General features: G+C 43.9%; 1 protein-coding gene and 1 long non-coding RNA gene across 3 annotated transcripts in view; one reads left to right on the forward strand and one right to left on the reverse strand.

Annotated features, from left to right (window-relative positions):
* Positions 1 to 8,609, forward strand: part of LOC144826438 (uncharacterized) — a 665,527-nt gene extending 656,918 nt beyond the window's left edge. Inside the window, exon 4 of the long non-coding RNA XR_013609823.1 lies at positions 8,399 to 8,609. This is a non-coding gene — a long non-coding RNA (uncharacterized LOC144826438). The remainder of the gene's footprint in view (positions 1 to 8,398) is intronic.
* SPPL2A (signal peptide peptidase like 2A) overlaps positions 1 to 16,261 on the reverse strand; it is a 346,877-nt gene that overhangs the window by 181,913 nt on the left and 148,703 nt on the right. For both annotated transcript variants that reach the window (XM_078684763.1, XM_078684764.1), the window contains exon 7: positions 15,159 to 15,255. In XM_078684763.1, the coding sequence (XP_078540889.1) occupies positions 15,159 to 15,255 (97 nt within the window). The remainder of the gene's footprint in view (positions 1 to 15,158; positions 15,256 to 16,261) is intronic.

Below are 16,261 nucleotides of genomic sequence, written 5' to 3' on the forward strand. Positions count from 1 at the left end.
AGTTTCTTAGTCACAACCATGCAGAGACTCCAGAGAAGAGGTTCTGAGACAGGTGCTTTTGGACCATGGAGGCCCAGCCCTGCACTTTAACCATACACGGCCTGCACACCAGTGCATCTGGAATAATCCCAGGTGGGCCAAAGCGAAGTCTCACACCCTGTGCCTTGCACCATGTCCAAGAACTAACAAAACGGGGCGTGGCTGGGGGCCAAAGGAAATGGTTGCTTGCTAAAGCGGCTCCGCAGCCCTCACCAGATAAACCGGCAATTAATCTGCCCAACGACGAAGAGATTTCCCTGAAATCACCGGGGAACGCTCGCAGGACCAATCTACCTTATAGGCGATACTGCCCCGTCCAACACCGAAGAGCTCATCCGACTCAGAGCCCCCTGGGCTGATCAAAATGGCGGCTCGACAACAGTTAAACACATAGCATCGGAACATCGCTCACTGTCGCCTCGGGGACCGGGACGGGTGTCGGAGGTGACTGCGGCAGTCCCGAAGTGCCTTCCTGATCTGTCCTAAGCGGCGCTGAACCGATAGGACCCATCAGATGTCGGGGAACGGCCGAGGGCGCATTCAGCTGATTACAGCTCCTGAGGTGAGGTACGGGACTACTCGAGGCACCAGCTCTGGGGCCTCTCTTGGCAACTGCCACCGAGAGGAAACTGCTGCCGTGCTCTCCAATGTTCTGAGGTGAGGAGGAACCAATCGGGGGCAGTGACGATCACAATGAAGCGAGGCAGGGTCTCCGCTGCCCATAGGGGGTGAAGTGCATACACAGAGGGGAGGAGGAGGGGGAATCAAGGCCTCTGTCGCACGGCCTATTTTCGCAGAGACACTATGCGCAACAAGCATTAAGTATTGATCTCCCCTGGGAGGACACTTAGGCAGAGTCCTTCTTAAGCCTACAGTTCACTTCATGCCCACATTGTCCCAGGCAGAAGCGAGGGGCACCAGACCCTGGAGAGGTGGGGGCGACCTGGTACTCACGAAATATACCCTATCGAGCCTGTACACATTGGTGCGATCTCTGCGATACCTTGCTGCGGAGGCTGGGACATACGCAGCATCCATGGACACAACAAAGGCATGGCCTACTTGACTTCCTCCCCCTCCTCTAGTCGATCTTCTAGACTCCCTCCCCCTCCTCTAGTCGATCTTCTAGAACTCCCTGGGGGGGGTCACTTCTATACCTCATATACAGACTGACTTAGGGCCTGCTCTCCATTTGTGGACCTTTCGCTGGTGCGGACTGAGATTCTGCCCAGAACATTATTGGTAATTGCCCAGTCTGACCTGACTCCATCCGAACCTCCATTGTCACTCGGCACTATAGATCCACCTGGAAAACCGACAGGACGGCAGAGGGTAGCCTTTCCTCTGAGCAGGCGGCGAGTACAGACGAGACCCCCAAAAGGACCTACAGCTCAGGCACGTTGCTAATGGCGAACAACAAAGGGCTTAAAACCCAGGCCCAAAAACAGCTGGCGAAGTTTGCCTGGACAAAGCAGGGAGAGGACACCGAGATGACATCGGGCGGGGATCCTAAATCCTCACAGCCTCGCCCCCTCGACTAAAACTCTCACCCTGGAAGACGTTATGGAGGCCATCGCTGGGGTATGGACGTCCTTGGAAACACGCATGGACTCTGTAAATATCAAAGTCACCCTCCGAGGAGCAGACCTCAAGAAAATTGACTCCAGGGTCAGAGAGGTCGAGACCACCACGGCCACCCTCCTGACCGACACCTCCACCCTCCAGGACCAGGTCGCCCATTTGCAGACTTAACAGAAAATAATGGAGGAGCTCCGTGATGATTACGAAGGGAGGGCTCGTAGAAACAACATATGCATCCTTGGAGTGCCTGAACAGATGGAGGGGCCAGCAGCTGACCTCTTTGTGGAGGATCTAATCCTTAACAAATTTCAACCTAAACGTCTCTCTTGTTACTTCTCCATAGAACGCGCTCAAAGGGTTTCCCTTCCCATGTCGCCTAGAGGCGACATGGGAAGGGAAACAACAATGTAATCTCGGCCTATCTCCCACCAGCCCTAGGCAAAACAGCACAACAAGACTTAGGCAACATACTTGTTGATCTCCCTCCCGGGTACTCTCACTCTGGGTTGTGATTTTAACATGACTATGAATGACATGTTGAACAGACACCCTCAAAGACCCTCTTCCAGGAGCAACACCTCCCTAGCAGACTTTGCCCAAGCACTGGGACTCACGGACATATGGCGCACGTTAACCCGGACACCCCATTCTTTACACACTATTCCAACGCACACAGGAGTATGTCCCGCAATGACTATTTTTCCACTTTCCTCCCGACATAAGGCTCTTCCAACAACCCCAAGGGCTCCCTTGGGGGTATCTCCGATCACTCTCCCCTTTGGATTGAAGTCACCTTTCACCAACGTATTGTCCGAGGCCCTATAATTATCAATCCGTGGTTACTCACCGTCCCAGATATCAAAGAAGACCTTGCCCAACATACAGATCATTATTTCACTGAAAATGTAGGCTCAGTAGTTTCAGCCAGCACCATTTGGGAAGCTATAAGGCAATAATTAAGGGTTAAGCCCTTGGTTTAAAAATTGGATTTCTTCGTACCCAGAATGAACAACTGACCCGGCTGGAGAGCGATCTGCTCTTACTTGGAATGGAGCACAGCACATCCCCGACTGAAGCCACTGCCAACAAACTCCGTAACAAACAACTAGAATATAAAGCGTTGGCAAGGGAAAAAGCCCAAGCCAGATTACTTCATACGCGCCACAAAGTCTATGAACTCGGAGAACGGGCAGGCAAAATGCTGGCATGGTCAGAAAACGTGATCAAGAGACTAGATGGGTCCCCGAAATATTACGCGACGATTGGAGGCGGGGGACGGAACCCCAAGAGGTAGCGGAGACATTTGCTGACCATCTGGAGGCTGTGTATACCTCCAAGACTGCATCTCCCTCCGAAGATTCTCGTCAACCTCTGGAGGAAATGACATTACCAATGATATCAGACTCAGATAGGGAAGCCTTAGATGCTGATATTACTCCAGAAGAAATCTGCAAAGCTATCTTCGCTGTTAACTCTGAAAAAGCAATGGGGCCTAACGGGGTTCTACTGCTAACTAGTGTTGGTGTGCCTATGGATTTCCTTAAGGGGATGGCCCTCAAGATAGCTCCGCATCCAAAAACATGTATGAGGAAAGTTGCGAAAATTGCATTCTTCCCCTGGACCAACGACTGGCCTCTATAGTCGTCATTCGCAAACCAGGTAAACCAGCAGAGAACTGTGGTTCCTATAGGCCCATCTCTCTGATTAGCTCAGAGGCCAAGGTACTGGCCAAATTACTCGCATCCCGACTCACAGCTATACTTCCATCCTTGGTCCATGAAGACCAATTAGGATTTATACCAGGCTGCAACACCGCCCTCAATATTAGACGGGTCCATAATGTCCTGGGTAGACAGCCCTATCTCCGCGAAGACGCGGTTATTCTGTCCCTAGATGCCACAATGGCATTTGACTCAATAGAGTGGCCCTATGTTTTAGAGGTCTTGGCACGGTTAGGTTTCGGCCCCCGTTTCAGACAATGGGTAGCACTGCTATACAAGGACCTGCTGGGTCAAGTCAGGGTGAATAATCACACCTCTCGCACATTTGCCCTGCGAAGAGGCACCAGGCAAGGTTGTCCTCTATCCCCCATGCTATTCGCACTAACCCTCGAACCGTTGGCCTACTGGATAAGATGGGATGTTTCCATAAGGGGATTAAAGTGGAGCGAGGATACAGAGGACAAAACATCACTTTACGCGGATGATACCCTCATGTACTTGGCTTCCCCTCGAGCCTCCCTAAACAGCTTATTCATTGTCATCACCAATTTTGGCAAATATGCCGGTTATACCATCAATTGGTCCAAATTAGTAATATATGTTCAACACAGCCCCCAACCCGTTTACCCCGTGGATATACGATCAAATTGGCTTCAACCGGTTTTAAATAGTTGGGCATATTTATTACACCTGACTCAAAACTGTTTTACGAATATAATCTTTTGGGCCCCCTTAAGAGGCTACAAGAAGATGTGAGACAGAGATCGTTGCCCCTATACCTCCTGGGGAGAGCAGCGCTATCTAAAATGTTAGCATTACCCTGATTCTTATATGCACTCCAAAACTGCCCATTACTTATACCTGACAATTATTTCACCACCATAGAAGGGGAACTTTGTACCTTATTGTGGGATGGGAAGGCTCCACGTATTCCCCTCCGGAAGCTCACTAGGGGCGGTATGACGGGGGGGATCGCTCTTCTAGATTTACGCCTTTATTACTGGGCCTCTCAACTAGCAGTTAATCACTGGATCCATGGATCCCCAACAAATCCAGCATTCCACCTAGAAAAATACCAAACTGGCCGGGAGGGATACATGGGGGCCCTATACAGTAAAACCCGGAAGGACCTGGGGCCTATGGCACACACAGTGGCCGTCTGGCCTAAGGCAAATAAGCACCTGGGGTGGACGGACACCTTCACGAAAGCTACGCCACTATGGTCATCGCAAAGACTGGGGTCCCTTTGCTTCCATAAGGGATTTGATAAGTGGGACATAATCGTATTAAATAATCTATGTGACTTGGTCACTAAGGGGAAACTTCTCACATTCAAAGAACTACAGTCCAAATATGATCTTACACAGGGAGAGATCTTTAGATACTTAAAAATCCGACATGACCTGTGTATGAAGCCAGAGGATGCCCTAAGAAACATTACAAAATATGGAAACGATGGGCAGATTACCGGGGATATGGCTGGACCCGCCACCAATAACGAGAGACAATGAGGGCCCGGTGTGATGGTGCCAGGGGGCGATATAGTACACAGAGTTTACCGTATGCGTTTTCCGTTTCAGCATTGTAAGAGGACATGGCATCCTCGGGTATGCAGACGACCTAGCTATATTAACCAATTCTCCCCAGGTTGCTTTACAAGAGATTCAGATTCTTGCCTCACAGTTTGGACAGTTTCTGGATATTTATTAAATGAGGCCAAGACTCAAATAATACATAATGATAAAATAGTGCTGATAGATTCCAGGGTGTCGCATCACGCGAAATATCTGGGGGTGGAGATCTGTGCAAATCCGGATCAGATAATACCGATTAATCTAAATCCACTACTAGATAAAATTGAAGCTGATGCCCATCGATTGAATAATCTTCAATTAACATTAATGAGTCGATGCAATGTGGTTAAAATGATATTCCTGCCTAAAATACTATATTATTTAAGAGCCATCCCTTTATTTTTTGAGCAAATCTGGTTTACTAAATTGGATAAAATTATTTCCCGGTTTCTATGGGCAGGGAAACGGCCCAGGCGGCCAATGAAATATATGACATTGCCTAGGGAGAGGGGGGGGGGATGCTCTGTACCAAATTTCCAGATTTATTATTGGGCAATTACGGTTAGGCACATTGCGGAACTTTTAGACTTTCAAGATACAGAATGTATCGATATCTCTATATATCATTTAATTTTGGAGAGGAGGGGCGAGGGTTATTATTTACACATATTGATTTAGCCTATTTCAAATGAGTTAGATTTAAGGTTTTGCTGGGGGCTTTTAAAGTTTGGTCCAGGATTCGGAAATTGTGCAATATTGGACGGCTTCACATGTACTCTCCCTTGGTACTGAATATTCTACTCCCTGATATTTTTCATGATGTATAATTTAGAGAATGGGTTTCACAGGGAATTATGGTAATCGGAGATATAGTATCTTCTGCTGGACTGTTGACATTTGAGAGTATCAAACAAAAGTTTGGAGTTAACAATAGGCATTTTTTAAAGTTTTTACAGATTAGAGATTTTTTTTCTAGAAAAACGACTAATTGGTCTCAAATTCCGCTTATCGAGGCTGTAAAAATGGGGCAACCAACTATTTCTAAAATATATAAGATATTAGAGGAGAATCGGAAAGATGACCTTGCTAAACACTTCAGTCGTTGGCAGACCGGTTTAAATGCTGGACAGGGGGCCTTTGAGGATTCGTTAGGCTATAGTCAAACAGCATCTATTTCAGCAAACATTCAGGTCCAGTCCTTTAAGACTTGGTTTAATCTCTATATCACTCCACATCGTATTCAACAATGGGGCGGTACAGTTGGGGTTGATTGTCCCAGATCTGGAGAATATGATGTCGATAGCATTCATATGTTTGCATCATGTCCTTGTTTGACACCCTGTTTAAATAAGATCGAACAATATCTGGCGCAAATGTTAGAGGTAAGAGTTCCCTTGACCCCACAGGTTATAATGCTAGGTGTAGCAGATCAAAATTTGTCTGAACCCGAACGTAAATTTCTCTTTATAACTATGGCAATCTTGCGGCTTTCACACGAATCCACATGAATGGTTGGCCAAATTGGTCAATGTTTGTAAATGGGAAATGTTGGTATATAGGAAAAGGGCTCCTAGAACTCGGAGGGAGGGAGAACGCATCTGGGAACCTCTAAATAAATGGATGTCTACTGAGAATTGAGGATTTCCCCTCTATGTAGTATTTTCGCTAAATATATATATTTTTATTTATATTTTATGTCTTTATCCTTTTTTTTTCTTTTTTTTTTCTTCTGTTGCTGTTATTTATAATTCGGTCTTCCTCTTTCTTCCTTTCTGTGGTCCTCCCTCCTACAGGTGGTGGGTAGGGGTAAAAAGGAAAAGAAAATGTTTGACATGGCTAAAATGTACACTAATAGGAATTTTGTGAATGTATTAAGTATCATGTCAATAAAAAATTATTAAAAAAAAAAAAGTAAGAGGACATGGCAACACTGTGCGGGGGGGAGGGACTTGGCGTGGGGAAGGGTGTTAAGAGAGGGGGGGATCGTTGGGTGGAGAGTTGTTGGGGGATTGGGGTATAACAATATGCTTTGCAGATCGTGATTGATGATGGTATGACATGATTGCAGTGCCTCCGGGGCTCGGAGTACTACGGCTATATTGTGATCTTTCAATAAAAAGAGTTTAAAAAAAAAAAATCCGACATGCCATTCTTGCCAATGCTCCTGACCTCCCATCCCTGCAGGATGCCTCCCCCTTAGAGGACAGATTGCTTGCGGAACCGCTTTTGACCAAAGCCATATCTTGCATCTACTGAAAACTCTGAAATAATCTACCAGACGCCTTTCAGGCTCTCCGAGTACGCTGGCAGGCAGACTTGGGCATTTTAGAAGATGAGGATTGACAGACTGCATTAATGTCCCCCAGGGAAACAGCCATAAACCACCGCTTCCGCCTCATACAATTAAAGATACTTGATAGGTTCTACCTCTCAGGCGTCGTTCTGGCAAAAATAGGTAGCCGAGAGGACGTGCTGTGCCTCAGAGGCTGCGGCCAAGACAGTAATTTTTATCATGTCCTATGGGATTATCCCCACTAGAGTGACCAAGAAGATGATAGACACACTAGGAAAACACAGCCAACTATCACCACAAACGGGAATTTTAAATATATGGGAGCCCACAGATTTGACAGAAATAGCAGCAATGGGAGCAATGGGTGGCACTGGGATACTTATTAGTGAAAAGAGCTGTAGCAATGTTCTGGGGTTCCGACCGATTGCCAATGATAATAGGTTGGGTGGCAGAAATGGACAAATGCATGATTGCTGAGAAAACGGTATAAAAAACAACGAGGTTGCCCTAAAAAAATGGGACAAAAATGGGGTGCTGGAATGCTTTTAGAGGAGAGATTTGTATCTCGCCCACAGACGATTTGGCCATGAGAAAAACCAGGCTTGGAGAACCCCTAACTTCCTAACAGCTGTAACAACATTTATCGACATATTGTACTATATGAATGTCATGTCCCACTGTAATAATGCAATCATGATTCTGTGCTTTATTTCAATAAAAAGTTTTGATTAAAAAAAAAAAAGAACTAACAAAACGCGATCACCCAGCAGAAAAAGACTGACAAATACCAAAAACCTGTGGATTGAAAAGCGCAACAACACCAGGTAGACAACTGAGGGAGCCAGAGGCTGGCAGCACACACTGGCTTCTTCTCGGCAAACCCAAGGAGTGCTCCCTGTGCGACTGAAACCCAGTAAGGCCCCAGAGAAGTGCCGCTCATATTACCCACCCGATCCATCACATTCATTTAAAAGCCAAAGCTCTGGAAAAAATTCTTAATTGCTTAAAGTTAACATCTCACAGTTGAATCAGCATCAAAATGCCTCCATGCCTGGTTGTACCACCAGGCACTACTTGAGAGGGCTGCAGCAGGCCCCCAAATTCACCTCCAATTTTTTGTCCCCAGTGCCTTATTCCTAGTTGATCTAGCTAAAGCATTCACCTGTATTAACTGGGACTTTCTCATGCAGGTATACGGAAGATGACCATCAGGCCTGGGATTCTATCCTACATACAGGTCCTACACCATTCTCCCTGGGCGCCAGCTGGAAGGTCAAGGTATGGTCAACCCAATGAGAAAGGCAAAAAAGTGGGGATGCCACTTTCACTGCTTCTGTTCCAGCTGGCCACTGAACTATTAAAGGAATGGATTAGGTCAGTGGTGCCCAATCACTCCTGAGGATCCCCACTGAGTCACTACTGGAAGCCGGGGACCCCCAAGCAATTTGTATGATTTAATGTCAAACATTAAAACTGTAATTCAAAAAAAATAAACTCACACATGTGCGCTTCAAACAAAGACTAGACTTGAATTACTAAAGATTTTAGTATTTTCATATTAACAATATTAGCAAAAATCGTAACGGGAAGGTTGGTGCTGTATCTTGCGACTAACTTTTCTTTGTTTAGTTTTATTTCATTGCCTGAGGCTTCTGCTCCGGACAAGGCTGGACTGGAAACCTAAAGCTGCTCTTGCAAATGGTGTCACACAAGTCCCCATACAGTGCACACCAAGTGCAGATAGTGAGCCAGACCGCTACAAAGGGGGCTTTGGGGGGCTCTCCCCAAAGAAAATGTGGGGGAAAATGGTGCATTTTACAACATTTGTCATTATATATTGAATTGTATTCACTTTTAAAGCATAGTAGGTAATGACTTTACTATGCACCAGTATACAACAATCTTTTGGCAATCTTCAATGCTAGACAATCGTCAATGATTTCCTCACTACTACCCTCCAACAGTGCCTCTCATCTCTCCATAGCCCCACTGTCACATGTATTTAATTTATTTTATAGCATCTCTCATACCACTGTAGGGTGTCAGAGCACTTTACATCACACACATACAGAGCCAATGTGTAAACCAGTGAATAGAAAATGTTACATAAGGCAAAGGGGACTACAAGGTGTTGGATTCAAATGTCATCCATACTGGTAGGCATTTTTAAAAGAGTGCTTGGGCTAGAGAAGCACAAACTCAGGATTCAGAGCATAACACTGGGGTTAGAGTTGACTTTAATAATCATTTATTTCTACCCAAACAAACCTATTTAGCAGCATCGGAATAATGAAAGACTGGGAAAACGCATAATTTACTAACTTGTACCATGCAGTTTGCATGTAGCTCTTTGATGGCAGTTCATAGCTCACTGTGCTAGATTATGATTGGAACTAGTGAACTGCACAATAACAAAATAATCTCCATGGCAAAAGCAGGAACCCACTGCGCTATTCACAAAACAAACTACTGCTTTATAAAATGCATGGTAGACATGCAGCAGGCATATTAACCATCTGTGCTTCCTTAGATGAGTCAAAGTTGCCACTGGACAAAACCCCATCTCTCTCCAGCAGGTACATTAATCACCGGAGTTATCGCGACACTTATTGCTGCCCAAAAACTGCTGGTTCTATAAGAAACTTTGCATTGCTTTTAAAACTGCTGCCTGCGGACCCCTGGGAATGTGTCGCGGACCCCTGGGGGTCCGCAGACCCCAGTTTGGGAACCACTGGATTAGGTGATATATTCTGGTGCAGGGTTTCCAATGGGATGGAGACATAGAAGATTGCATCTCAATGTGCGTGGATTATATGCTTCTTTCTCAGATCCCCAAGAACAACGCGGTAAATGTTGAAGAAAATACTGGACCTATCAGTGATGCTTTCAGTCTCATGGTTAACTGTGACAAGTCTATCACAGTCTTGCTTCAGGAGGCATCGAGGCTACCAACTGGCAACCAAAGCTACAGGTCCACAAATACCACTTTAAGGTCCTTGGACATACACATTGCAACAAACCCTTACCAGTGCTGGAGCCTGAATATGGTTGCCTTAGTTAATGGGATGTGGAATGGTTTACAAATGTAGAACCACTTCTTACAATTCTTGAGAGATCACCATTAATCAAATGGTCACACTTCACACTTCTTAGATTGCTATATCCACTGCAAAATTACCCATATAACACCCCTCGGGGATTCTCCACCTCAGTCCATGTCCAGATCCAGCATTTTACCTGGGTGGAAACTAGGATTTCATACTACTGATCATGCAAGCTTTGTGTGATGGAGGGGTCGGAATCCAAAACATGAAGTTGTACTAATAGGCAGCTCAGCGCTTTACAATTGACAGTTGGCTCTTTGGCAGTAGAAATGACCCAGCCAACACACTGAGGCTCCCACTCTGGCAAGGTTTTTGGCCCACACACTCAGCAAAACTGACAAGCTTTTGAGCATGGGATCTTATTGGGATCATGAAACTAAGGGTTTTGTGCAAACAATTGCCAATTTTATCATTACAATTCTATCATTATTTACAAGTACTACATTCTTTGGATCACAAGTGTGAATATTGCATCTTTTTGAGCAACCACTTCCATTTTTTAGTTGGCTGGTATTGCACATTTTGAAGTCTGTGCACTGAGGCATTGCTGTCCAGTCCCACCTGTATGTGCTCTGACCCCAACTGACATATTTAACTTTGCAGTAAAACCATAGTATATGTAACAGAAAATGCACCTATGGCAGGGAAAGGTAAATGTCACATGTGGGCTGGTGCCCTTATTGTGTCATTCATTAGTAACAAGCCTTCAGGTCTACCTGGGTAGCCTGACTGCTGCATCTTTTAAAGCTGCCGGCATATTCGTGAAAATAACCTTTTTCAGGAAAGAACCCTCCCTACTTTTAAATATTAAACCCAAACTGGTGCCTTTGGAAATTACTGAGGACCTGTGGAGACACTGGACGTCTACTCTCTAATAGAGAATGTGCCTTCCTATGGCAAAGCATGGCACAGCATTTTACTAGAAGAGGTATAATAATAGAAATCCCAAAACATTATCAGTCTATGCCAGGTAAACACTCTAAAAATCAACAAGGAGGTGTCTTCAGAATCTAGCATGAGCCACCTATCCCTTGAAGCTGGTGACCTCAATCCCCAAATGTCCCTTTTGGAGGTCCACAAGCACCAGATCTGATAATTGGAAAGTCATGAAAGTAACCCTTAGGAGTCAATATATGAATATATCTATGGAACCAGACGCCTACTCGACAAGACACTTGTAACAGAAGATAAAGTAATTCAGTTACACAAGTGGAAGGCAGTGGTCTTCAAGACTAGGTTAGAATTGTTAGAATTGGTTGAAGTGAAATGGGAACTGGGGAAAACATGGGACACTTTAGACCAGGGGTCTCCAACCGTTTCTGTTATAAGAGTTAGTTATTTTCAATGGAAATAATAGTGAGCTACTATTATTATTATCACTGTAATAGTGACCATAAGAGATAAGATTACATTAGTGGCCACCCCATGCAAAATTACCAGTGCATCAGGCAAGACTTTAGTAATGTGTCTCACTAACCCTTATGATTTACCACTCAGGAATCAGCTTTAAAAATATTTCCAGTCATTTGTCTTCAAAGATCATCTAAGCTTTCGGGTGACACACACTGTTGTCTCAAATACATGCTTTTCAATTTTGGGATACATCTATTAATTTAACCAAGAAAAAGCTTCTAATTTAGTAGGGTGGTCTCAGAGCTACTTACAGGTAGCTGGAGAACTACCACTAGCTCACAAGCTACTCTTTGGAGGAGACGGCTTTAGAAAATGTTGCCCTCTAAGAATATACAGTAGGCACAGACTGCATAGGCAAGGCATTAAATCATGTGGAATTGTAGCATGTTTACAGAAAAAATAAGAAATAACCCAAACTCGCAAATGCAAGGCCTGATCTAGCAAAATGGAACTCTGGCTAGCATTAGTAAAGAGACGCTTTAACATTAGACACTGCTCTATACATAGCTGAAAACCTATTTCAAATTACCTTTGGAGGGCTTTCTGAGAGGAATGCTCCTCGCTAGGCTAAAAGATAAAAAGTACAAAATAGTGGGGCACTCCTTACATGTATTTAGCTGCTGTCATAACAGTCCAAGTCAGTTTACATATCCATTAGTGCACCATAGTATACATAAAATACTGTCTCGTACATCAACTTTAGACAGTCAGGTATGTGATATTTCTTTTACTCTTGAAATCAGTATCACAAAAGTTTTCCACATCATATAATCACTCTAAATTAAGTGGTTTGTTAGTCACATAGTTATACAAACAATTATGTAACAACAAATTATTATGCATTGCTGTTATTTCCTTTATTTCACAGGTACAGTTTTTTTGTTGTGACCTTTTGCGGATGTGTTACTGATGGTTCCTCATGGATTATCTCAGCCGACATGTGTTTCGTCCTTTGTAGGACTTTTTCCAGCCCATTCGTATTGGTCACTCTCACTTGAACCAAATGGACCAATAAAAATAACAGCGGCATTCAGGACGCTTGCGTCTAGGACCTATCAAGGTCCACATCAAAAGCAGGGTCCAAAAGTCTCTGCGTCACGCATTACAGCATTGACAGCTGCTATTAACTGCCTACCACATTTTCGGGATTGCACAGCCAGGACCCTTGCAGTCATAATTTGTTTGTCGAAGGAAATTAGATTCATTTGAATGGGAATTTTCCGTTTTTTAATACTACTCAAGCAATATAAATGCTACGTATACTGTGACATACTGTAGTATATGTAAACTGACTTGGGCTATTATGACAGTGGCTAATTACATGTGAGGAGTGCTCATCTATTTTGCATTTTCTGTCAAATAGCTGGCATGGAATGTTTTTTTTCTAAGGTTTAGACTTGCACATCATGGCAAAAGGTGTGCTATAGAGTCAGAGCACCACTGTGGTATACTTATTACAGTGCTCCATTCAAGTGGGATGTGCATAAGGTTTTACTGTTGCCCCTTTGTTCATGGAGGCTAAAATATAAGCAGTTGAATGAGTTAGAGGCTGAACTGCAGAAAGAGAAACTGATGGGTAAAACCCCCGCTGATGACTGGCAACTATCCGAAAAACTCTCAGAAGTCTATGTTAAGGCCTGAACCACTGGGGAATTCCTAAGTACGATGAAGGAGGCCACTATCATTAGGATGTTAAAGACAGATGGAGACACATAGTATTTAGCGTATTACAGTCACTAAATTACTAATTAAACTCTAGACAACAGACTACTGAATATTATTGGGCTATTTGTACACGAGGACAAGTGTAGGTTCATCCCTGGACATAGCACTTTCCAGACTCATAAGGTACAATCACATGGTTAAGCTGTGGCTTGACTAGATATAGAAAAAGCCTTTGATACACTGAACTGGATATATATGCTCTATGTCATGTCATAGACAGCAAGTGATTTGGTCCCAAGTTCCTGGTCTGGCACGAGCTATTATACATCAGACCACAGTGCGGGTCAAATCAGGAGGGGTGGTATTGGACGGCAGGTAGGTCGAGAGCATGTACTAGAAGGGGAGCTGCACTCTGTCTCCCTTGCTGTTCACCCTCACAATCATATCGCTTGGGTTAAGGCCGAGACCAGGATTCCGAGAATGGGGAATCACACTGGGTTCAACTACACACAGTGCTGAAGTATGCGGACGAACACACTTGTCCGCTTCAGACACACCCCTCTAGGAAATGGACTAGTTTGGTTTGGTTTGGCTTCTGGATTGCAAACTAATTGGAACAAGAATTGTCTTTTCCCCCAGGGGTCTTAACCTAGGTGATGGTCGATTTCCACCCGGATTTGGGTTCACAGTGAGAGTCACATAGATTTAGATACTCTGGACCGCAGGAAGCCCATACCTCACATAAACAATTTACATACAACATAGGAAAAATTCACCTTTATGCTTTCAAATATGGACAGGATTGTAATTACAAAACATGAAATCCTCCCGAAAAACTCATATATATTGTAAAGCTCTGTGTGCCCCATAAAATGAAAAATTTTAAAAGAACTGGACAGACTGATGGTCCCCCTGGTTTGGGCTAGTAAGTGAAGCGGAGTCCAGCTAGAGATGCTGAAACTAGATTGGGTGGCAGACTGCAAGACCTGGAAGTGTATTGTCTCGCTGTGCAACTGCCTCACGGTCAGTTTCAGAGAGTGACAACTGAGCGAAATGTGCACTAAATAATACCCTGGAAGGGTACTGATTAAGAGAACTCCTCATGCTAGAAAGTAACTTGCCAGGACCATACAGGCACATTGTCAAGCAGAGCAGGAAGGCCAGGGAGACGGTTAGCAAAATATTTCTCAAGCAGCCCCCACTAGCCAGGAATCTAGATATATGGACCTTACAGTCATTTCAGTGGGTCGATGGAAGGAGGGAGGGTGAACAACCCTCGGAGAGCTACACCCTTTTTTCATTTACCTGAGCAGAGAAGGCCTTCAAGGCAAATTGTGTCAGATTAAAGGCTATGAACAGGATTTCATTACAGTGCATTACCAATCACTTTATATACTGTGACTAACAAACACATTTGTTTAAGTCTTCCCCATAAGACCCTTAGTGTCCTGATGGGGAATTACAGGCTGTTCTCACTTCTAGGCAATATTATTTCCAGCTTACTACTTGGAGTATTGCTATCTCTGTAGGGTGATGCCAGTGGCTGGGTTCACTGTTTGACGTGATTGGCTAATTATGTTTTCCACATAGCTAGAGAAAACCTAAGCTAACTATGCGGATGGGACTAGGTGCAAGCGATGTGACATCCTCAGTTCAAAAACATTGTGACATATTCATGTACCAATAAATAACTTTACCTTCAACAAATGTACCCCTGAAAAGAAAACTTGGTAGAAAACCGTTCATAAAGTGAGAAATAAACACACACCTGCATTGTCCAAATGGTACCTTGCTAATTATAGCGGCAAGGCAGTTGAAGAGGCTCATTGCAGAAGCCAAGCAGAAAACCGCAATTATAACGTACACTAGACAAAACAGAAAGAAAAAGGAAATATTGTAAAATTCTTACAATGCAATGAATAGTGTGATCAAATGTGAGTGACGCGTTTTGCAAGTCTGCTTGAAAGTAATCACCAAGAGCCGTAACATGTTATATAAAAATGCAGCAGTTATTGCACCTACCCAACTCTTGCATTCCCCTCATGTATAGTGCAGGGTGTTGGTGTTCCTAATAGTGATGCCACCTCTGGCTCTGCAGTTAGTAGAAGCATTTCAAGGAGCTCCGTCTTTTTTAATGACATTTGGAGGACAGTCCTAATTAAGGAAGACCCCATACAAGGCTATTCCAGCTGGGCTTTTTGTTCAACCTGGATCCGTACAACATGGCAGTTCAGGACAAAAACAATGCTCAAATGTCTCCAAAGGCCAGGAGAAAACCACCAGTTAAAGAGTGAATATTTTGTTTGTAAATCGGTCATCAGGGCAAAAAATTACAGATGAAAACCACATCTATTTCGCCTACTTTCTTTGATTATTTTTTATTAGTTTCTTTGGAAAAACATAAGAAATCTATACAAATGAGCCCCTTGCTGAATGCAAATGTTTGTCAAGTATTGAGAAATGTATAACTTTATAGGTTCATCTGTGGGTTTCACACCCGTTTCCATCACAAATTGCAAGTAGGGTGCAGTCACAACAAATAGGAAAATGGACTAGCAGTTAGAAATATGCAAAAATGGTGATAACAATTTGGCTGACTTTTACAACTCTATTTCTTCGTGAAAACAGAAAAGATGGTAATCGTAACCCACCAAACATTTGTTGATGTCCTTTTCAGTAAATGGAAAAAAAAAAAATGATTTCTTGTTCAGCAATTTGTTCCCGTTTTTTCCACTAAATAAATGCAATTTTTCTATGTAATGGCTTTTTGCTTAGTTGCCTCCAAGGGAATCCACAAGCTATGGGTACCTTATAATGCCAAAGATGTGGTCAAACAAAAAGAAAAGTAGCTGTGGACGCCTAAGGGAGAAG

Source organism: Lissotriton helveticus, chromosome 3_2 (genome assembly GCF_964261635.1).
Source record: "Lissotriton helveticus chromosome 3_2, aLisHel1.1, whole genome shotgun sequence".
NCBI lineage: Eukaryota > Metazoa > Chordata > Amphibia > Caudata > Salamandridae > Lissotriton > Lissotriton helveticus.